At 35.7% G+C, this 25,690-nt stretch overlaps 1 protein-coding gene and 1 long non-coding RNA gene across 2 annotated transcripts in view; one reads left to right on the top strand and one right to left on the bottom strand.

Moving 5' to 3' along the window:
* LOC149805523 (uncharacterized) overlaps positions 1-24,881 on the top strand; it is a 29,873-nt gene extending 4,992 nt beyond the window's left edge. The window contains exon 2 of the long non-coding RNA XR_016419685.1: positions 23,464-24,881. This is a non-coding gene — a long non-coding RNA (uncharacterized LOC149805523). The remainder of the gene's footprint in view (positions 1-23,463) is intronic.
* The window catches only part of LOC149805522 (uncharacterized), a 48,723-nt gene extending 23,330 nt beyond the window's left edge, over positions 1-25,393 (bottom strand). The window contains exons 1-4 of the mRNA XM_089950132.1: positions 25,298-25,393; positions 18,380-18,530; positions 17,775-17,906; positions 16,729-16,850 (exon numbers count right to left, since the gene is read on the bottom strand). Of these exons, the coding sequence (XP_089806258.1) occupies positions 16,729-16,850; positions 17,775-17,906; positions 18,380-18,530; positions 25,298-25,393 (501 nt within the window). The remainder of the gene's footprint in view (positions 1-16,728; positions 16,851-17,774; positions 17,907-18,379; positions 18,531-25,297) is intronic.
* Between the last annotated feature and the right edge of the window lie 297 nt (positions 25,394-25,690).

The following is a 25,690-nucleotide window of genomic DNA, read 5'->3' as shown; positions in this document are numbered from 1 at the left end:
ATTGTTATAAATCCATGCGGGGTAGCTTGCGCTCGTGAGAAGAAATTTTTGAATTTAATTATATCCATGTCACCACCACACCAGGTTTGATGAATATTTCGCAACGTGTGTGTGTCTACGCCATTAAACACAACTAAAATGTTGCAGTTGTCTCTGATCACCTTTGGAATTTGTGTATATCGTTGAGTAACATAGATCACGTCTGTATTTTTATGTCTCCCTCGGGAAAATATTCTGGCTGGATTTGATTGTTTATCTAGCATCACATCGTCGTATACAACTAAATTATTAATAAATCCGTCTATGGAATCTACGGATGGTGCTTCATCAATATCGGTTATAAACTCTATAACATCATTATCCTCATCCAGTAATCGCGCGTTTTCATTGAAATCTTTAAGTACATCATAACATCGTTGATCATCAACGGATGGTGCTACTAAATACAACTTATCCCATTTCAACCATCTCATTATCAGATTAAGTAATAATTGCGTCTTACCCGATCCAGATGGTCCTATGATAATCATTCTGATGGAGTTCGGTAGCGCAGGATGATGCTTAACTGGCTCTCGCTGCCGAGTTGCTGAGAAATCAATTATATCCATATATATTATAACATGAATTTATATTGTTTACGCTGTAAAGTTAAAACTCCAACTATTGATTTAGCTACAGTTACAACAAAAAATAAAAAAATAGCGTACGGTGGAAAATGTTCTGTATGCTGTAGAAAGAAATTTTCGTTTTTACCTAATAAGCGCGGTGGTGATATTGCTAATTTGATGTCAAAGTTTCCAGGTGCTCCATGGGCTAAATACAGCGGGGAAAAACATCTACCAGGATATAATTATTGCGGTCCTGGTACTCGACTTGATATCAGGCTCGATAATCAAGATCAACCAAAACCAGGCGAGGAACCAATAAATGCTATTGATCGAGCTTGTCATGCTCATGATGTAGCTTATAAAAGTAAAAATCTACAAGATGTAAAATTAATTCATTCATTAAATTCTATAAAAAATAAAAATATTAGAGAATCATTAGCTAATTGGTTAGTAAGATCCTCGATGAAAGGTAAATTAGCGATTGGGGCTGGTAATTAATAATGGAATCAATTTATTATTCACTGAGAGGATACTGGAAAGGCAAAGCAGCAATTGGTAAACTCGCTGATGCAGCATCGGTTAAACATTCTACTGCTAAAACGTGGTTATCTAAACAAGCAATATGGCAAATTTATCTACCACGTCCTAAACAAATTCAGTACTCATATTTCGATGTCAGTGTTCCTAATGAAGTTCATCAAGCTGATATTCTGTTTTTACCGCATGATACTGTACGTGGAAAAACGTACAAATACGTGTTAACTGTAGTTGATGTTGCAAGTAGATATAAAGATGCAGAACCGCTATCGGCGAAAACATCATCTGAAGTAGCTGATTCGTTTGAACGAATTTATCAACGAGGACTCGGACCACAAGGTGGTCTGCGATGGCCACAGCTACTACAGGTTGATCCTGGTAAGGAATTTCTTGGTCCAGTATCATCGCTGATGAAACAACATAATACCAAAATACGACGAGGTCATACTGCAATTCACCGTGATCAAGCAATTGTTGAGCGATTTAATCGAACACTTGCTGAACGGTTATTTGGATATCAATACGCGAGGGAATTTATTCAGGATAAGAGATCTCGTGAATGGGTTGCAAGATTACCAATCGTGATAGCTGCATTAAATAATGAAATCACACGAACAACCAACATGAAACCCATTAGCGCGGTCACAAAAAAAAATATACCAACCCAACGGAAAGATGCTGGAAAACAAAAAATATTAGGTGATGTCACAGTCAGATATTTATATGAGCCTGGTGAACTTGAAGGTGGTAGCGCGAGAGCAACTGATCCTATTTGGAGTGTTACCACACACAAAATATCTACCGTGACAAGATCCACTGGAAGAAATGTAGGCGTTTCCAGACCTGCAATCTACAGATTAGATTCTGCTGCTCCTCAACGTGGATTTACACGTGAACAACTACAAATAATTCCCGCGGATACACAACTACCGCCGCGATCACTCCGGTGATTTCGATCACTTAACTAGCACTAGTGCCAGCACCCAAGGCGCTAGCGCCTCTACGTCGATTACACTCAAGACAGGTTAACATGGTATTTTCTCGTGTATGACCGCGACTATTATCTTTTCTATCTACGGTAAATTGTCTTGAATCATTACTCGAATACCGCCATAACATTATACAATTACAACTGATGCAATGATTGTTCTGCTGCTGTTTTAACTCAATAATAAATTCAACATCAAGATCAAAGTCGCGTTTATTTTTTTTGTCAGATTGTTTGTATCCGATTAATTTTTTTCTTATTATATCATCATCGATGATGTTAAATTTATCAACGATTTCAGGAATTATGATTCTACGTAATTGAGATATATTTCTGACCCTCGATACCGCTAAATAAACTAAATTTGACCACTCGATTCGATCGTCTACAATCCAGACTCGTGTATCAGAAATAGTTAATCCCTGTGACGAGTGGATCGTCATAGCGTATCCTAACACCCATGGAGATTTGTCAGCGCGTAATGCATCTTCGACCACACTGATATCAACGGCGACAATATCATTTAATACGAGATTCTGTTTCCTTGACTCTGTCAAGGGTCCTGGAATATCAACATTAATATTCTGTTTTCGTGTATCTGATGGTCTATAACACAACGGTACGTGTAGTTCTGAATATTGTTCTTTATGTAGCTGAAATAACTGTTGTTGTAAAGCGTCTCTGATTATTTTTCTACTTGCTACGATCAAATCGGTGGGTCTCCATGAGTTCAAAAAATCACTCATTGATGTCTCTGAGATCACTCCACGTAATATTTCACACTGAATTTTGTTTGATTGTAATCTGATTAATTTTTTAAACTCTTTCAAATTTGCATCAAGAGCTCTATGATCATCATCTATTTCTTCGTAATAATCAACGAAATTTTTTAACCAATCATGTGGAGATGGTCCAACAAAAGGCGGAGGTTGACCATGATCGCCACACATTATTATGGCGGTATTTTTCGTCAACAACCAATCAAGAAACATTTTTAATGTATCCAATGAGACCGTGCATATCTCATCCCAAATAATTATTTTAGGTATATATTTTTCCCCCATCCGTTCAGAAGTCCATGTATCCCCGCGCCATCGGAAGAAACTATGATACGTGCACGATTGTACTTGCCGCTGTTTCATCTCACGTGCAAGTCTATGTGTGGGTGTCAGCACGATTATATCTGAATTTCTAAAAACATTAATCGCTCGAGTCGTTTTGCCGCATCCACCAGGTCCATTGAGATATACTGTCTTATATCTGGTTATTGGATCACTCAACGATGGTGCCTTCGACATTTCTGATATTTTATTACCCTCACGATAAACATCTCTCACTGGAACATCTGCTGATTCTGTGTAATTGTGTAATAGTTCCTTTTTTATTCTCCACGAACCCCATCGTTCATCATTACTTGTAAATTTCATAACAGGTTCTAAATATTTACTTGAAATATAAAACGAATCTGTTGCGACTCTGACTGCGGTCTCAGGAAATCTATTAATCATCGATAATAAATTTATAGAAACATAAGCCAACATGGAAGATCTTAGATGAGTATATTGCGGGGATACATCATTTATGTAACTAACGATCGTACCTAATTTTGTTCCGTCGGATAAATAGACACTCTCTCGATTTACAAATGTATTTTTCGCCGTTGTATCAGCGATTATAAAATCGTACTCGGCATCATCTAAAATTAATCGTGCGTGATGTCTTTTATACTCATATGCACCACCTTGAGTAAATTTACCTATAATTTTTCTACCGAGATCTTTTGCGGTTTTGAGTTTATTAGGAATATCATCCTTAAACTCGCTGATAACTTCAGAATCTGACATGGGCAACCAAACTTTGGTCTGTGCATGATATGATATAATTGCCTCACTGACCACCAACGATGTCAGTATCGCACAATCTAGCATATATCGCAACAAAACTATAGGTGCCCAACGTTTTTCACAAAAATGTCTGCCAAACCAAACATAACAAATCTTGTGAAGATTTTCGTTAAACTCGAACGACTCAATACAGGCGAATCCAGTCAGATCAAAATCAGGTAATGGTCCATTAATTGCCACTCGCGTCATCTCGTTTGTAGGGTGACCAAATCTTTCAAAGTACGTAGAACAATCTCCGTATCCTAGAAAACTTCCCGGATAACATGAAACCATATCAACCGAAATAACATCATTGTAACTGTATTTGGTATTCCATAATCCGCCATGTCCATATTCGACGCAACTTGCGCGTACGTCCTCGAGTAAATCAAATCGTGTTGGTTTCCATGAATTTCGTTCTCTGGCGAAATGAGCCGCAACAGATGGAACGGTAAAACAATTAGTTAGTAATTTGTCAGTATTTTCCGCGTGCTTGCACTGTAAAAACGTCGCAAGATTTTTCATCTCGTCATGGAGGGATTCTGTGCGATATATTTCACCGTTCGGTTTGACAAACTGATCAAATTCACCCTCCTCATTACTTTTGAATAACCATACCGATACAGGATCGGTTTTACTTATTTCGTTGATAAAATCAAACATACTATCTGCCACAGAATTATCTGCCCCAGAATTATCTGGGGAGTAAAATCTAACAGTTCGATCACGTGGAAATATTGTTACTGCGTTAGTCCATGCGTGCGCGTTATGATCGATAATATTTATTGGAGCTCCTTTCGATTTATATTTCGACTGGTACAGTACTTCTCCTGTTATTGTTGCTACGGTTATTGGAAATTTTAATATTTTTCCTAACTCAGCAACATCTTTTATTGTAGCACCGGTATCCCTAACTGAATCAGCCCACGAGTTTATTTTTTCACGCCTTAAATCAGTTAATCCATTTCCACGCATCGCGTTTGTAAAGTGTTCTATTACTCGTTCAGCCACACAATTTAGCCTTGACAAGGTCAAGGATGATAATTTCATCAGCGCTAGTTTATCAACGTTGGGTTTTTTATTTATCTCATAAATTCCATAAATAACTGCTGTTACAGGATACGCTCGCTCATAATACGGTTTATCAATACCAGTCAATAGACCCGGTCTGGAATTTTTACTTAATATGATAGTTTTATTATTATTAAGGACAGGATCATATTTGTCACGGATAATCCAACTACCTGTTTCTGTTAATACAATAAATTTTACTCTGAAGAAATATTTTTGATTGCCCTCGTATTCAGCGATGTAGTTAATGATAGTTGCTGCTCGCTTGTCGTTCATTGTGGCGTCCTTGACGGAGTCAGTGCGTATAATCTTGAACGTTGACCATGTATGAGATGCACCATCCGTATAAAATTCTTTCTTAGCGTCATGAATTTTCGAGATCAAACTTTTATTTTTCGGATCAACCAGATCTCGTACTGGCAAGTCAGAAGATAATCTGTCAAGGTTGAATTTATACTTAACAGGCCTAGTTTGGGATAATCTCTCAAACTCGTTCATATAATTAAAACAAATATTTAAATAAAGAAAATTATATATATATATACAATGTCCCAATGTAGATGGTTGATGATCGGCTCAGTAAATCGATGCAACAAATCCTGTAGAAAGGAATTTTGTTGGATGCACTCACAAAACATACGATGAGGAAGTCTAGGACCAATACCATGTCTACGGTGTGGTATTGGAGTATGTGGAAAGACAGAATTATGTGGAAAGTGCGGCGGGAAACGGTTCAGAGAACTTAAAAGATATTATGACAAAAAAAATAATAGCGGTGAAAACGCTATAAAATCCGTGAGGGATTATATATCAAGATTTCAGACAAACAATGATTTAAACATATAATATTATTATAATGGAGCAAAATATATTTGTCCCACATCCTGTCATAACAAACTATGAATCAAATATTAATGGTATCATCAGACACTGCAAGTTGAAGAAACAAGTTGGTTGTATTAATAATGTTGGTTATCTTAGATTTACAGTTGGAAAGAAACATTATTTCTGTCATAGATTTACGTATGAATGTTTCTTCGGAGTGATCAATGACGGTCTTGTTATTGATCATATTGATGGAAATCCTCAAAACAATAATTTATCCAACCTTCGTGTTGTCACATACAGCGAGAATAATACACGTGGAAAAACAGGAAGATGTAAGACAGTTTCTAGAAGGGTAGTAATTTCCACAAACATGGAAACTGGTGAAGAAATTATGTTTCGTTCGATGCGTTCAGCGGCGAAATATTTTGATATTCACCCGCAATCAGTACAAAGAGTGGCAGAAAATATATATAAAACAGCTTTATCGAAAAAATATAAACAGAAAATTACATTTCAGTATCAATAACTATCATCACCACATTATTAACTATCATCACCACATTGAATTAATTTTTTAATTTATGTCACAGTAGGTCCTCCATACACTACTGAATTTTTGATTTAAGGGGAGATTACTTTGTAACATATAGTTTTCTTCGTAGATGGTAGGTTTTTTATGATCGTAATTAGTCAGTTTAACTAATTACATCGTAACTAATTACATCGTAACTAATTACTCGTAGAAGTATTATTTATGTTTTTTAAATATTTTCCCATCATACAAAAGATAATATTATTGATCCGTAGGAAGCTGTGTGTAAACAGAAACCGTTTGTCATTGTAATCGACCTGCAGTTGTGTGTTCACTGAACTTACACTCTGGAAAGTTCTTTGACTGGTGCATTAATGCTACTGTTATTATTGATTTTCGGTCTGCTTAGGAAACCAGCTACAAATACAGAAACTATTATTCAGAAACTGTTATAAATACAGAAACTGTTATTATTCAGAAACTGTTATAAATACAGAAACTATTATTCAGAAACTGTTATAAATACAGAAACTGTTATTATCCAGAAACCGCTACAAATACAGAAACTGTTATAAATACAGAAACTGTTATTATTCAGAAACCGCTGTTTAGTGTAAATATTGGTTCCTTAGCTATATATTAACTTCCGAAACATATGTTCGTAACAATGTTTGATAGCTCGATCAGTATGGTATTGGACTGTGGTGCTCGCGGTCCAGGATCGAATCCCCATGGCTGACAATTTGTCGGTGGTGCGCATAATTGCGATTTTTATAATAGTGGGGGGAACCGCAAGAACCCCTCCGCTCAGCAAATTCACAACCACAATATTGACTTGTGGTTGATACATATTTTCGTATCACCCACTGGATTAATTATTGTGGGTGTGATTTTGCTGAGCGTATATGTTTGTACTGTCCTTAGTTAAGTTATATGTTTGTACTTCATTCATAATCTGAGCTCGCTAATACACTCGATAGGGGCTCTTCATTCATTGTATATAACCATTCATTGTATATAACCATTTCATTGTATGTATGTCCGATAAACTTGGTAGATTGCGGTGGCAAGCTACGAGTTTAATGAGGACTGTGCTGTCCTTAGTTAGTACCGTATTCATAATCTGAGCTCGCTAATACACTCGATAGGGGCTCTTCATTCATTGTATATAACCATTTCATTGTATGTATGTCCGATAAACTTGGTAGATTGCGGTGGCAAGCTACGAGTTTAATGAGGACTGTGCTGTCCTTAGTTAGTTATATGTTATATGTATATCCTCTAAACTTGGTAGATTGCGGTGGCAAGCTACGAGTTTATGAGGGTTGTGCCGTCCTCCCTCTTGGGCCTCTAGACCGTTGTTTGGCGGGTTAGGGGCTCTCGTAGAGGGAATATTTGCCTAATGAACTTGGTAGATTGCGGTGGCAAGCTACGAGTTCTTGGTTGTGCTGTCCCTGAAACATCCCGACGAACTCGCTAATACACTCGATAGGTGTTCTAGGGATATTTTTTTTATTTTAAAGATTTATATATTATATAATGAACCATGAAAATATCAATGATGTAATTGTCGCTATTAAAAAATTAAAAAAAGATGGAATTAATATATCTGATGAACTTAATCCTGAAAAAATAGTTTCTGACTTTGAGATTTTACAAGAACGTAAAACCATGGGGACACACACACTATCATCTGAATACAGGCTCATGAAACGGATTCAATCGGCAATGTTTCAGTCGCTAGCTACCGTAGAAGATGATCATGTGAAGGAGTTCGTTCCTCTTTCTACCGCCGTAGAAAGAATTAAGTCGTTATTATCCCACGAGTATGAGGCAAAGAAAACGATTAGTACCCGCATAAGACTATTAAGAAAAATAATGTCAGCGAGTAACTTCGTTACTGATGAAACGATCCAAGGTAACTTCGTTACTGATGAAACGATCCAGAGTAACTTCGTTACTGATGAAACGATCCAAGGTAACCTCGTTACTGATGATAATGAAAATGAAAGTTTTGGTAACTGGGGTCCATGTCAACGCTGACCACGTGTATTGGTAGTCAAAATCAAGAAAGTTCTAACCTTGTCAAATTGTTCCTAATAAATTTTATTTATTATAAATTTTATTTATTATAAATTTTATTTATTATAAATTTTATTTTTACTGAGGATTTATTTTTTTTTACTAAAATCAAGAAAAATGCACAAATTACTTGATTCTGACGGGGTAGTTGGTAGTCAAAATCAAAGAAAAATGCACGAACTACTTGATTTCTGATGGGGTAGTTGGTAGTCAAAATCAGGAAAATTGAGCAATTTCGTTGTATTTTAGTAAAAAAAAAATAAAAATCTCAGTAAAAATAATATTATTAATAAATAAAATTTGTTAGGAACAATTTGACAAGGTTAGAACTTTCTTGATTTTGACGGGGTAGTTGGTAGTCAAAATCAAGTAGTTCGTGCATTTTTATGTTTCTGACGGGGTAGTTGGTAGTCAAAATCAAGTAGTTCGTGCATTTTTATGTTTCTGACGGGGTAGTTGGTAGTCAAAATCAAGTAGTTCGTGCATTTTTATGTTTCTGAGGGGGTAGTTGGTAGTCAAAATCAAGTAATTTGTACAATTTCAGTAAAATTAATAAATATTATTTTTTTTAAGTTGATCGAATTTGATTCTGATCTCTGTTACAAATGTTCTTCTAACTGTTAAGAAATCCTCGCGTGTAAAACCCTCCTCCACATGAAGATCTACGATAAAAGTCCTAGGACTTTACATACAGATTTATTACAAGCTCTTCTTCATGTATGTCAATCAAGCGATTAAGGTGGTCTGTGAGTTTAAAATTGATTCGCGTTAACATATTATTGTGACACCGCAAATACACGGGATTAGTTGGTTCTTGCACGATTAAATTTCCAGGGGGAACTTGTGGTGTGAACGTGTATAGGATGTATCCTTGTTGAGCTTGATTTGATCTTCTGAGATCTATTTGATAGCTGCCATCGATTACGTCACAAACCAGATTGACCACGACCGTCGATGTTATATTAACGATCCGCGGAGATACGTGTCTTCCGCCACCGTGTGGATCATTATCATGTCTGAGAACAGTTGGATATGGTGCTAGTTTTCTCCATGCATGGAGTATTTTAGGAAAAAACTCATCAATGACATCATTGACAGATTTTCTTAATTTATCCGGATTATAATCAGGAAACTTAAACGTTACAATGTCAGCTTCGGGTATTTTGTACTTGGCTGCGAAGGATTTTTTATAATCGCTTGATGACTTAAGAACCATATCTCTAATTCTGTTATAGATAACTTCAGAAGAATTAACTATATAATTTAAAACTTCTATGTACCTAATAATATTATCGCGCGCGGATGTTGAATCAAATAAATACTCTTGAAAACTATCACGTAAATTATTTACCTGTATTTCATGGTCTAAGTTTATTGAAGCAAATATAGAATCAATATTCAAAGCAATAACACGTTCATTAAGATTATACAAAAGAGCTCTAGGATCATATACAGGTGTTCCCCCCCTCCATCCTGGTTTTACTTCTATGTAATCTAGCCATTCTGAATTCATTTTAATATCATGACGAAGACTGGTCTTTGACGTAAAATCATCCCGAGTTGGTTCTGGTGGTCCTTTATGCACCGGGGGAATTTCAGGCCATCCTAGCACTGATCTGATTGAAGATTGATAAATATCAACGGCATAATCAGGCGAGTTTATTTCAACCGTCGAGGACAACGTCGGCTCATGAACGTTTATTGATATTTTTGATTCCTTTCCCGTTATTGATTTTATTCTACGCGCAAATTCCTCACTGATCTCTTCAATCTGGTAACTGCCAGTTGGTATTCCAACAACAACCCAGTCAGGTGTTCCATCGGATTTGCTCTTGTTAGTAAATACGAGCGAATTATTTGCTGGTGTACCATGAAACGATTTTGATCTGATATTGGGCCAGCTGTAATATACTCGTAATTGTGCTAGTGCTATTTCTTTTACTGGAATTGCAGTAGGAAAATTAACACTAAATTCAGGATTAGTTGAACTTACCGAGATCATCGTTATCTTTGGCGGAGTTGTGTTGGTCACGATCTGCTGGAGTAATTCTGTCATTATTGATACTTGTATCTTTAATACCTTCATCGTATATTTTGGTCATCATTGAAAATTCGAAATCAGATATAATTCCATCACTGAGACTCGCTGATAACAACGAGGATAATTTCGAGTATGCTACCGTCGCTGTATGTAATTTTATTTTGTAATCGGATAACTTTTCGTTCGTACAAGTACATATTTTTTTTGTGATGATACCAAGCACACCTGCAATAGTTGTTGCTGCTGAAATACAAACAGTTACAGCTACTGGTGCCATCATTGTCAACGCTGATAATATTACACCGGTTCCAGCAACAACAGCGGATACTGAATAAACAATCACATCAACGATAACCAATCGTCGTCGATATTTTTTTACTTTTACTGTATATTGATCAATTTGATCTTTTAGCGCAGCCTGCCATTCACGTGCTTGATTGTATCTGTATTGTGCACCGTCCATATATATTTTTATGCAGTAAACAATTGAGGTGTTTCAGCTACAAATTCCAAACACCACCAGTAAGATGTTGCGGTTAATGTCTTATCATCTACTTCCAGGATAAATACTTCTTCGATTCCGCTATTTAATATAACAGATACAACCCCGGAAAACCTGTCTGTGGAATGACGCCATGGAAACGTTGTAAATATTTCAAATTTTGCAGCACTAAACACAGATAGCCTGTACACGCCAGTGACTGTTGCGGTATATTTGATATTTTTATTTTGCTGCGACCATGTTGCAAATCCCGATGATACCGTGCATACGATGTTTGTGATATGCCCGGGAGTTATTTCAGCTGGAATTTTAATCAGATTGGTTTTATTGATAATCTCAGGAATTCCCGCTACGATGTCTAGTTGTGTTCGTTTGATCGTGTCTAGGTTACTTTTGATATCAGAAAGTTTCATGTCGATGACGGAAGGATTTCCAAAGAACTTATTTATGGCATCATCGGTTTTTTGAAAATTTCTTCGAAGCCTTGTAAACACGCCCGTGTGAACATCATACTCGGCCCGTAGCGTGGATAGTTTTCCATCCACGTCGTCGACGTATTGTTTGTTTGCGACGTCGTTGTCAGATTTTGGAGCTGTTACAGCTACTATTTTGTTCCCGTTCATGCTAAGTTCACCTGTCATCGTGTCACCGGTGTTTCTCACGCGATTAGCAACACTTTTTGCAATTTCATCTCTAATTGTTGCAAACGATATACTTGAATCTCTGATTCTACCACCGTCAGTAAACACGGGAATATTATCCGTAACTGCACCGAGTACTCGCCGGACTATATCATTCCATCTGATATTGCTGGTTTTTAGTTTACCATATCGATCTTGAAAAATAACAACTTCATCTGGGTCAACTCCAGCAAGGTTCATAATATCAGCGAGGTCATCTTTAGTCGCATACTTTGACAGATCAACGTCGGATTTTATTTTCTTACCAGTAGAAGATCTTCCGTAAATGTCAACCATTATAATAAGATCCGTTGTTTAAAATGCTTTACGCGCAACATATCGGTTGCTTGTATAATCGTGCACGACTTTATGTGGCGGCTTGGATGATTTTGATATTGCGTCGAGTACATTAATTACTTCACGGCCGCATATTGGCGGATCTGTCATTGTTTGTGTGGGTAGCGTTGAATACCAAACTTTATAACCGCTAGTTGTTGCGTGGAGTGGTGCGACATACTTGATAAATTCAACAGGTGGAGCTAACCCGTACGAGTCAAAATAGACAATTCCACGCGGATCAATCGCGTATGATACCCAATGAGTACCAGGTCCGGAACGTTTGTCGAGATTAATAATACCTGTTTCTAGTTTGTTTGGTTGTTTCGGTAATTGATCTCGCATAAAAACACCTCTAAAGGCAGATATTTTTAATTTTTTAGCAGCATCAAGTAAATCAAAATTTGATGATGGAACATTTAACGAAGTGACCCTGGAAGCCTTAGGCCTCTCCCCCAACGAGATCCCGGTAATCTTAGACCGCGTCCCTTTTTTTTGTTATATCGTCCACCAGTAGCTTTTTCGAAAATTTTTTTACCCGCCGCTCCAGCAACACCTCCAGCAACACCTAACGCGGCCGCTTTTGCTAAGGCCGGAGCAGCTGCAGCTAGTAATGCCGGAATGGCCGCAAATAGTGGGAATATACCACCCGTTTTAACCATGTCTTTGATGGCGCTCGGGGAGAGATGGAATTGAACTCCAGTTTTTGATTCTAGGGCTTTATTGAAATGTTTAATCTGATTATTTGTCAACGATAATTTGTTTGGACCACCACTAATCTGATCTCGTTTTAGTGATATTTTAGTTCCGCATTTGTTGGCGGTTTTTGATTGAAGCTTTTTTACCTTACCCGGGGTCAGAGTAACATTAACATGACCATACGACATTTTTATATAAAATATATTTTTCTAAATAGCACGATTAAAGATTTTCCACCGGTGCATCAACAACCCTCATTCGACCACTGCCACCTTCAAGTAACATGGCCTTGTCGCTAAGTATGACCGCGATCGCTCTGTAAAAGGCACCACCAGCTGGTGGGTTAGTAACATGAGCTCGAAAGTGTATATCAACAACAGATTGTTTGGATAAATCAAGATGTTCTAATGAAAAATAATAAATCGGATATAGACCTGTAAAATCTAGTTGTGATATTTGCAAACCAGTATCTATATTTTGATCACGTCCCATGAATGACATTAAACGATGATATGCGCGCGCTACATGATTTGGTGCATAATTTAACAATATATCCTCGGATGGTTCTTGATGTCCATTTATCCGTAAAGAAACTTCACTAACTCCAAGGTTGTCAAATATCATATGTGAACGTTCTTGATTATTTATCCGGTCAATATTTTGTAGTGCAATAAAAATATGTCGTGGTGCAGAAACACCCTGTTGTGATGCTATATGCCATGTAAATAAACCATTAATATTGCTTTGAGCAGCATCTGTGGTTACTGTTAACCATGATAGCAATGATTTACCGCCTTGATCCATAAAAGATAGTAATTTTTGTTCCTCAGTAATAGATGGAGTCATTACTGGCATCCACAATGAAAGTTTTGATATATTTACTTTACCCTCAGCAACAGCACCAGCACCTCGCCAGATTGCATCATTATCATTACCTTTTCTTACGAGCACAATTGTGTGTTTAGCTCCAAAGATGACTTTTCTAACATTTCTGCAAAATCCAAAGATGTGAGATAATGGAATTGCACACGAAAAATTTCTATTATCTCCTGACAGCGCCGCCCGGCGTGTTGCAAACCCTAAGTTGAAAGTCAGGGCAGTATCTTTTATGATTTCAAAATCAGCACCTGGTCTAGCTTCACGATCGGGGTTGGCAGCTTCTGCCTCTGGATCAACTGCAGTAGCCCTTGGAGTGAATACCTTGGTATACTGATTATGGTTAGCGTTGTCGGTGATATCTTTAGCGAACATCATTGTTGGACCAGCTGATCTTGTGAAGTCGTCAGAATATCTCGCCAGACCAATTATTGTTGTAGCAACATCAACATCCTTCTGAATTGATTCAATATTTTTTCCATCAATCATGTATGTGGCGCTATCAAACAGTGCCATAATTCCGTTGTTGACAAAACCAACACGCAAATTAGCAGCATATGGCGTATTAGCTACAACATTCGTTACAAGTCTACCTTCTACTTCAATAAACGCTTCAGCGGGCAAGAAATATCTACTTGTATCATGAACCTGTAATTCGATTCTCCCCTGATGATTTGGTTGTATTGCGTCATAAGAATAAAACTGATAATCACGTACAGATTCGTACTTAAGGACAGGTGCCTCCATATCAAATGCTGGGTCTGATTCGCGCCTGAACATTTTATTATAGTTACCATTTTTCCAAATGATGATCATCGTCGACGAAGACCACTTCCTGCTATTAAATTTGCTGTTATATTTCTTTCTGCTTCTTCAGATATCGCCGCTAGTTTTTGATTTGCAGCCTGATTTATTATTTTACTGACATCTGCAGGCATCACCTCAGTACTTGCCAGTTTCACCGGTGGTTGTTGTTTTCGTCGCAATAATCGTGATAATCTTTCTTTAATCGCCGAGAACGCCTTACCAGCAACATTGACAATTGCACCAGGAGCTTTATCACGAACAATATCAATAGCCTTCATCGATAATTGTTTTGCAACAGGTGCTACTTTGGGAGCTATCCTCGTGAATAATCCTCGAATGACATCACCAAGTCCATTTCCGTAAATTGCTTCATAGATTGGTAATCGTGAGTTTACCGCTCTAACCTGTGTGGGTTTACGATGATTATCATGCACAATCATCTTATTTTATTTACCATTTATCTAACAACTAGTCATCAACGAGCTCATCAATAAGTTCTCGGTAAACGCCAATATCCATGATGCCACCTTGAAATAGTCGCCGACAAATATCAGCTGCTTCATTAGTTATTTCTGGTGAATTATTTCCAGCTCGTTTTCCTCCTATGAGAACTTCTAACCGTGACACGTCATTGATGATATTATCAGGACATAAACCAGATCCTGTTTTAGGTTCATCTTGAGGTGTTTTAAATACTGGTGGTTGCATTACCGGAGTAAGTACTTCAGTGGTGTCCGGGGGTGAGCCTTCTCGAAATCCATGCGGTGAACCTGTCGGTGTAAATGTCATTTTCGGTGCAGGAATTTTCTTCGAGGAGGGTGATTTAAGTGACTCTTTAGCCTTTTTAATTTCCGACATCAACCTTTGCTGTGGCGAAGAAGATTGTTGTTGTTGTTCTATTTGTTGCAGAGGTGGAGGAAGCTGATACTGGGAGGACTCTCCTTGTTTTGGTTGTTCCCGTCTCTCTCTATAAAGTCTTTTTACTTCTTCTTTAAGTCCTTCAAATTCTGGACCTCTAGCTTGTTTTTTGTTGTAATATACGCGATATATCCATTTAATGAAATTATCATCATTTGTTTTTTCATAACGGGGTTTTAAAATACTAGATTTATTAGATAAACTATTTAATATTTCTTCAGGTAATCTCTCTCTTTCAGTTTTTCTAATTTCCTCAACAACTCCTTCGTTAAATTTTGCAATTAATTCTACGTTTTCTCCTGCTGGTTTGGATTTAGATGCAAGTTTTTTTCTCACATCGGCGACTTCAGTACGAAGTTCTTCAATACCTTCAAGTATTTCCTCATCAACAGGTGGAGGCTGAGCTGCAGCTATGTCAGTTGGAAGGCCTCGTAAAATCTCCCTCGTCTGTTTAGTTCTTCTTGCTATTTTTTTTGATACCGGAAGAAGATCTTCTTTGATGACAGTTGTAACTTGTTCAGTAGCTGCAGTGACGGGCTTAAACAGTTTTTTAGTGTCCTCTTCATACTCAACTTTTGCTTCTTGCTGCGCTTGTAGATTTTTTCTAAATGAGTCTTTGACAGGAAGAAATTTTTTAATTGCTTCTAATCGTTCTCGAGCTGTTCTTGCAGTATGAGATTCTGGATGTACCATTTTTATTATAACATAATAATTTAATTAATATCAGCAAAAGAGGAGCAGCAGAGAGGGGTGATGATAAAATTAAATTGAATTAAACAGATATCATTAATATAATGAACAACTGTGCGTGGCTGCGTCAAGGAACAACAGATAAATGCAACAAAAGGTGCTGTGGAGAATATTGCAAGAAACATAATTATCTTATAAAGAAAAATCCTCATGCTGGTCCACGAAGATGTGTTGGATGTAACAACGGCGTTAGAGGATTATATCAGATTTGTAAAAATTGCGGTGGAGATCGATACAGAAGTTTGATGATATATTATAAACACAGAAAGAACATAAATCCCAAAATAGAAAAACCACCATCAGAACTTGAATATTACTTGAAACATAGAACAAATAAAGATGAAACAAATAAAGATGAAACAGATGAAGATTCCCATGATTCAGATGATGATTCCCAATATTGATAGCAGCAGAGAGGGGCGTCTACGGTTCTGTTTGGGACAAACAATAATCGTAGACGTGGTAATTGACCTCTATGAGTGGTCACTATTTTTTTTGGTAAAACACAAGGGTGACCATTCCCCTAAGTGGTCTGTTCACCCTCTCTGCTGCTACTGATATTCAAAAGAAAATATCAAAAAATTAGTTACCATCCTCTGCTTTTGAATTGGTTGGAAAAGCTTTTGCAAAGCTTGCATCAGCAGCTTCTGAATTTCAGATTTTTCTTGCACTATAAAAGTCATAATGTTCCTCTGTAACCATTTATGAAATGCTGCAAAACAATATATTCATTAAGATGTAAAACATGATAAAATAAGTAGATGTCAGAGCAATGTAAAAAAAACCTCAGGATACAAGTAAAAATGACATTTACACTCTTTCACTCAAAAGTTTAAAACGAAAACAGATAGCTATCACTCTGGCATCTATTTTATCAATTAACTAAAATAATATATATGACACTTGGATGATTTAAATTTGTAATACAAGGTATTTTAGCACAGATCAGTGGTCCTTTTTTATTAGCTTTGATGCACTTTAGTTATAATTATATTATAGATGATAGGAAAAGTGAATCAATTATAATGAAATCAGATGTTTACATTCGAATCAGCTTATCTTCTCAGTTCAAACCAAGGATATGCCATGTGTCGTATATATGAAACTAAAACAAATTGTATCTACTGATTTATGTAGTTACAGAGCTTTCAATGCATAATGAAATCATACACAAGGAAAAAATATCCTTAAACAAATCTTGTTAAAATACTGATTGGTATGGACAAATAATTATCACTGATCCATCTTTGCAGCACCTATAGCTTTTTTTTCTTTCATCGACTCTTACCATACTAACATGAACTTAAAGAGATTTTCAGTGTCATGGAGTATCCTACCTACTTTTAGGCACTGTGTGATGCCAATGTGAAATCAATCAATGAAGATTGTTGTGTGCAGCTTGTTTTCAATGTCAATAAAATGTATCTTTGTAACACAGAAGCCCCTACCAATATAACTGAAATAAACTGCAAAGTGCCAAATCACACTGGGGCCATAACTCTGTACATTGCACTATAAATGTAAAAACTGAACTTCGCCTGGGTCTTCAAAATGTTCTTGAGAATTATTGATACACATATTAACTTCCCATATTTGATGATTTTCTTAGAAATTTAAATAATAATACAAAAATTACCTTGCTTCTTTTGATATATTTCATATTTATGTAGATCAAAAATGAGATGTACTGGGATTACAAAAGAACCTGCACAAACTTGCTTGAAATCATCCCACTTCACCATTATCTGCCAAATGCTAGGTAGCATACCTGAAATGTTAAAGTTTATTGTTTTTGAGAAGAAAATAAGCATCAGCACAAAGTTTACAATTAGTTTTGCATCAGTGTGAATGAAGACAGTCTAATCCATTTTCAACACAACAATATATCAGTTTTCCATGCTGTGATATAAATGTATCAATGACAGCTTTATCAACCCCAATCCACAGTCAGTTAAAAAAAATCTCTACTTCTATAAATATTAACATTGTTGCTATCTACATTAATGATGCTATAAAAAAATTTGTTATAATGCTGCACTGATTTAATCATGCATTTTTTGAACTACCAAATTCAAGGACTGCAATTATATTGGTGTTTAAGAAAAACAAACATTTTGATCCACAGTATGTGATCCATGGTACATGCTGACTTAAAATGCATTCAAAAATTAAGTTTGAAAATATAAAAGACAATACATAAGTTTGCATAAAAGTGTATAATGTACCTGCAAATATGCTTACCTTGAGCAAAAGAAATCGATTCTTCAGTATCCATCAACATAAGACCTAACTGTGATAAGAAAATCTGCTTCAGAGGATTGTAGTTATCTTTCATTTCCTCAAAACCAACATTCTGAAATAGTGGTATACTTTCTGGACCAAACAAAGACAGCTAAATTCAGTTAAGTTAAAAAATTAACACTGATATAGAGAGACAATTTCATTTCTATATAAAGTACAAGTTACAGGAAGAGAGAAATGAACAGTTAATGACAGATGAGAGTGATTAGAAGTGATACGAGTATCATATCCTTGTAAATAAGCATGTCTTAAAATAGTATTCATCACGTTGATATCAGCAAAGAAATAAAAAACTGCAAAATTTTGAGACTGCGGATGTGGTGCTTTTGGGCAGCTGCTCTCTTCCAGCATGCCATTGCGTTATGTATACATGTGATTCTACTAGCGATAGACCAAAAATTACCATTTTATAGGTCATCTAACATACATATCATTTTATAGTTGAAATATGTGAGTTTTTAAAATTAAAAGCTTTTTTAAAATTATAAAGTCACACACATGCACAGTATTTTTATATGGGTTTTTTCAACACATTAGAGAAACCAGCCAGAACCTGTCTATTGGGGACCGAAATTGTTCCACCAGTACATCACCAGTGCAATGATGCACGACAAAGCAAATAGGATTAGAACTGTTACATGACAGCTCCTACATATTTTGTTCAATTCATGACAAAACGATGCCTGTGTTCTTTCTCCTAATGCTAAAAAAACAGTGGCTAAGAAATATACTAAAAGTTTAAGAATGATTGAATATCAGAATTTAAACATGTGCAGGTGATTAGTAAAGGTTCTGAGTTTGCACTGTGTGCTTCAAAGGTATGCATCTTTTGTATTTCATAAAGTTTTACAGTTTTCATACAAGTAAATTAGGGCTGTTCCAGTAAAACATATACCCCCCGGGGGGAAGGCACTTTCAAATTCAACCAACCCACAACAGAAGCAACGTAAAAAATTTATGATCCACCATCAGATGTGTTTTAATCAAGAAACACTGCCCCCTACAGAAGTATATTTTTTTAACATAATTTCTGGCTACAGGTTAGTGGGCAGTAGAAGTGATTTTAATATTGGGTTGGGGACAGAAGCGATTTAAATGACAGCTGGCTGTAGGTAATCTACTGAATTCATATACATCATATAATCTACTGCATATTTTTATTTGTATTCATTCATTATAATCAGTCTTTTGTCGTTTTCTTTGTTCGTGTCAGCCAAGTATGTCTCTGATACTGTGAAATCACAGATTTTCATGGTGACTTATTATTTGTAGATGTCACTGATCAGTCCCTTAATACCTACTAATTTAACATCCATGAATACAGATTTTATAATAGATATTTCTATTCTAATACAGAAATCATGAATTTGTATCCTTACTGAACTCGGTGTTTCCTAAAGTGATCAATATATCTTGCTATTTTTTCTCAGGCATGCTGCCTTTGATTAGAATAATAGTTCAATCTTGTATTGCTTTAAAGGTGTGGTCAGATTCTATGATTCATTGTTATTATTTTTTCCAATAAATGTTTTGGTAAACTTATATGATTTGTCAGAAAAAAACCCAATGATGCCTGTGGAAGTGATGTTGCATCATTTGTCTACTTTTACACTATATCATTTCTTGTAAGAACATCTTTTTCAGTTACCGATCTTATTTTTACGCCTTGTTGCAGGACTAATATACAGTTATAAAAAATATAGCAAGTCAAACATTTTTATATCATAGATTTTAAAAAATGGATGAAAGTCAAGGAATCATTTTTCCCAGAGCACTCATAAAATCAATGTCATTGCAGTTAACTGTATTGTCAACAGCATCATAATCATCACTGATGGCCTAGCAGTAACATTCTGCACTTTCAATCCAGTTGTCACAGGTTCTATCTCCCACTTCTAGTCTTTCATATGAGACTTATACCTATGGCCTGAGGGGCTTTCATGGCAAAGTGGTTTAAGATGCTTGTCTTGTGATACAGAACTGAGGGGCTTCCATGGTAGTGGTACAAGATGCTTGTCATGTGATTACTTGCCTCCAATGTGCTAATGAGAATGTTGCCAGTTACTTGTGGAAGGTCAGTGGTTCTACATAAGTGGTGTTTGGTGTCTCAAAAGGACTTGATTTTCTTCAGCAGTAAAACTGGCTGCCATATATAGTCTTTCGGGGTTCTTCCTCCACCTAATATATTATAAAAAGAATCACCAAAAAACCCCAAATCAAACCACAGTGAATTAACCAACTAATCAACTGTGGCAACAGCAGCAAAGGTACTAGTCAATCATTTTTGCCACAGCTGTGTAAGTTTATACCTTTTGACTCTAGTAATTTTTGTAGACCTTAGAATATCGTCAATTATGCCTTTCTGACAGTTACCTAAAAGTCATCATCAGTTGGTGCAAATGGAATTTTCATGGTGAGCATATGAAATGGAAAAGTCTTGAGCAATCCTGCATCCCACACTGCCGAAAAGCTTACATTTTAGCTCACTTAAATTTTCTCTTAACAATGTTCATCGTTCCAACTAGAACTGTTATAACTTATTCAAGCTATATTCACCAATATCTGATTATATGCATCTGTAATAAATATCTGTAACAAAGTATGAGAATGCATCAATGTTTTTCAATGATGCATTTGAATTGAGCAACAACCACAATCAACAAACCAAGAAATAAAATTATTCACATCTCTCAGGCAGAAGTAGGGTATAATCATAATCTGCCAAAAGATTTTTAATTTTTTAAATTTGCCAAATTTTTCCAACCATACTGATTCAGCGGACATATCACCAGAATGGACAGAAACAGACCAGAAGGTTAAAATCAATTTGATACATCTTTTAAGTAGCTAAATTCATTCTGGCTTAGTTAACTGTACACCTTTTATTGTCTTCCTTTTGATGAAATTTCTTATTGAAGCTAAGAAAATAATGTTGCACACATATAAAAGAGACACACTTCTACTCATTATTGTTTTTATTATACTTCTCCATTCCAGCATGTTCTTATGATCTTCTCCCCCCACATACTGTTTGTCTTGTATATCATATGTATCTAAATTTCTCACTTACTTTTCGTACTACTATACAAATGTTCTGTGAATATGCATATCAGTATGAAACACAATGGGGAGACTAAATCCAAGATTGAAAACCTCAACATTTCTGGATGTATTCTGCTTGGATTCCATATTTCTGCACAAAACTCAAGAGTTCAGGACTCTGCACTAATTTAGTTCCCACTGTAAATGTGTGCAATCACCACGATATTAAAATTCAGTAACTTAAAATTTCGAGCGCTCATGATCAAATTTATATCAGTATAGACACATCTATGACGACAGCTTTTGTGAAGAAAAAAAAAAAGCCGCACCATTTTCTGGATTTATACAAATTTGAAATGTGTGCTTTGAATACTGCACCAAAGAGTCAGCTGCTGATTTCAATAATGAGTCGTCCAAACTCGGGTCTGTAAAGGGATGGAAATTATGTTAATAAAACAATGTCCCTCACTTTTTTCAGTTACAAGTAGGACAAGCTCTCAAAAGAATTTTTTAAAACTAAAATCTTACTTTCATTATCAACCAATCAGGGACAGTCAAACACATATATACTCTATTTTATCTTCACTGATTTATAGTATGGTTCTCGTTCTTTCACAACTTTAGTAATGTGAGTCCTTGAACAACTCTCAATGGTTGTAAGCCTTTTTCGACCATGCTGAATGGACACACTGTAAGATAATGTTCAAGTAACAGAAATACCATGGGATAACCAGAGCCCAATAAAACTGAATAGTCAAATTATCTCCTCTGCAGGGATGCTGCCAGGATTTCAGGATGTACTCTAAGTTTTGTGTGTGATCTCCAATGAGGAAGTGGTGGTGGTGGGAATAGCCATTGTTAAATATCTCCCTAACACTTAAATATCTGTCGCTTTCTTACTGTTCCACTCTGTTACAGCTCTACTGAAAACAAAATTCTTGACGAGTTGTCATCTCTAGTTGTATAGCGATTATTACTGTGATGTCATTGGGCATGGTCACGTGGTTGTGGTGGGGTCTTGGTTGGGATGGCATAAAGACTATAGGCTTACTCTATATTTGACAGCTAATTATGACGTTGTCAAAAGAATTCAGAAATTTCTAGCAATTCAGTTGGACTCGGATATATGATTCATAGTCAATGAACAGGTTCTAAATTGAGGTGTTTATTTTGGGGCTATGTTCCTCCATCACATTCAAGATTTGGATATACCAAAGGTGAAATTGGTACAGTTGCATCCTAAACTACTATCGTGGCTACTTCAAATGTTATTTAATGTGAGACTTTAATATAAAAAAAACTCATAGCTTCAGTAATTTTTGGGTTAAAAAAATTAATTTCTTCTCAAACAACTCAATTTGGTGCAGATTACATTGTTTTTTGATCATACGGTGAGAATTCTTGATGTGTAAAAATTGTGCAAGAAATGAACATCAGATCAGAAAATTACTACCACTGGGAAAATACTGATAGGAATATACAGAAATAATGATATAATTATTTAAGTAGAATATATGGTGACAATACGAGCGCTAGTTCTACAACTCGCGTGTACTGGCATCATTTTCTCATCCAATGTTTTATTCATGTTAGACCGCTAGGAGAGGGGTGGGTTGGTAGATGCGATTTTAAATATATATTCGTTTTTTCTTCTTCGTCTTTCTGACAACCCCACCAGCGATTTCTCATTTTGTTAGCACAACCCACAACAGAAGTGATTTTCTTAACCAACCTTCCACTGTCAGAATTAAAATAGTTCAAAACACAACCTCCAACAAAAGTTTTTTTGAAGTGCCGTCCCTGGGGGGGATATATGTTTTACTGGAACAGCCCTTAAGTTCAATCCCTACAGTAGATAAAGATATGTTAACAATATATTATAAGATTATTATGAAGGGCTTAATTATTCATAAAAGCATAAATACGAAATGTATTTTATTTTAGTCTAAATCAGTCTTAACCTCTACTTATTTTATTTACAGTGGTGAAACTGACAGTAGATTAATGGATCTGAGCCATAATGAGAAAGAAGCCCTTGAGGATTATTCTCAGGAATACATCTTAAGTCGAAGTCAGGAACTTCCTCCATGGGACGAACATAATGTGGAGGAGTAATGGAGAGCAAAGACAGAAACATTAGAAACCCAGCACAGGAAAACTGACGTTAAACATTCTTTGCAGGCTGAGCATAGATGTCCTGTCATTCCAACATTCTAATGCTGATACATAGAGGACATTCTTCATTCTTGCAAAGTATAAAGTGGTTCAGAGGAAATCTGGGTCAGAAAACTATTTACAGCCTGTTATGTGAAGATTAATAATCACAGTGAATGTCATCAATGATCACCAGTGATACTGTGATGAAACTAAATTTGCTATTAGATGTTATTAAAAAAATCTTTGCAGTGTACTATAAGATAAACAACTCTTCCTTTTTCATTAACTGACAAATGTTGTATATATCCATATTGTGTGTTTAGCTTTTCTCCATTACTGTAGATTGTACTTTAAGATAATATAAATATACTGAAATAGCCTATTGACCCGAGAAGGTTCTGGAACGAATACCAGATTGTTTCTTGTTTTAAGTTATAAATAGGTTTGTTTACTGATGTTTGAGTTAAGGGTCTAGTTTTTTCCCCCAAATATTTAGATGGTTCTGGAAGTAAACTTGTGGCCCACATTCTGGTCATTTTATTATGTGTTAGGTATTAACATAAATCTAAAGCAAACATAATTATTTCATTCCTACTTAAGTTCAGTCTCTTAAATCATTATTAGTTGTGTTCAGCTATAATTTGAGATGAATCATTTATTGTCAAATAATTCATTTGAATTACAAAGTGCTCAATTCATCTTGGTCTAAATCACTATGGGATTATTGTGAATTCATTGAAGGACAATCTGGATTATATCATTGTGATGCATCAAGACTGTTGGCAAATCAGCTTATCCAAGCCTACTGGTACATTAGCACATTCAATATTGGAATTCATTTGGAACACTCTATACTTTTGGACTTATGGTAGAACTTTTCGGATCATCTGGGATTTAAATTCGCAATACTGTATGTTACTATTAAATTTTCACTTTGTATTCTAGGGAAATAAATTATCTGTTGCATTTTACTAAGCTCCATGCCTTTTTTGTAAATTAAAGACCATGGAGCCATAACACAATATACTGACTTACAAATTATTTATAATTTCAACATTGCCAACAGAATCTGAATCTGATTTATGTTCAAGACTTGTTATTATACTATGAATAGAACACAAATAATGGCAAAACTGAACTCGTTTTGACAAGACACATTTACCAGTTACAAGCAACATCCCATGTACAGATATTAAATCATCTGTCAAGGGCCATAACTCTACAGAAAATGGAGTCAATAATTCTTTTAAAAATATCATAGAAGGTAAATCTAGATTTTAAAGAATATGTTCAATACTTCCCAAATCATGCTGGTAAGAAGGCTGTGCTGTAGTACAGTGTTTAAATTGATAGAAGAAAGGTAACAACTCCATCAACTTATTATGGACATTAAAAGACTAAACCTTTAAAAAGTACATGTATGTGTAAATATGCATTTCACCTACCAAATGACATCCAATTTTGTTTATGGGTTGCAAGGCTATGGTGAATACAAAAAGTACGAATGGGTAGATAGATGGGCAGAGAAACTTACATTTTGATGAATAGATGGAAAAGGGGATTACTTAAAGACTTTTACACTGTAATGTGGAGTCAAAGAATACCTTGTGACTTCCTGTATGAGTCTATCTTAAGTCTACACTAAACATCAAAGGATACAGTTATAATATGTTGTTCTGGCCTCCATTTTGATGAACAGGCTTTCTCAATACATATACAAGTAGCCACACAAAGCATGTTTACTTGAAAATCCATACCAGCTGCGGAATCCTGTACATGAATACTTGTGAATGATTTACCATAGGAGATCTCAGGTCTCAAAAATGTGCATTCACAATCTCTGCAAAATCAAAGATATAATAATGTATTTTTACCAAATTCAATAAAATTCTATGGAGTCTTAAAATCAAATATGAATACAATGAATGATAAACATATATAACCATCTTTCCAAAACTGATGAATGCATCAAGTTTTTGCTGAGACAACATGCTATGAAAAATCATAGTCATAAAACTTGTCCTTCATGGATTTCTTCTGGTTTGAAAAATG

Source organism: Sinohyriopsis cumingii, chromosome 2 (assembly GCF_028554795.1).
Source record: "Sinohyriopsis cumingii isolate HCF-2022 chromosome 2, ASM2855479v2, whole genome shotgun sequence".
NCBI classification, from domain to species: domain Eukaryota; kingdom Metazoa; phylum Mollusca; class Bivalvia; order Unionida; family Unionidae; genus Sinohyriopsis; species Sinohyriopsis cumingii.
The sequence above is the reverse complement of the archived record's forward strand: the minus strand, read 5'-3'. Positions and strand labels throughout refer to the sequence as shown.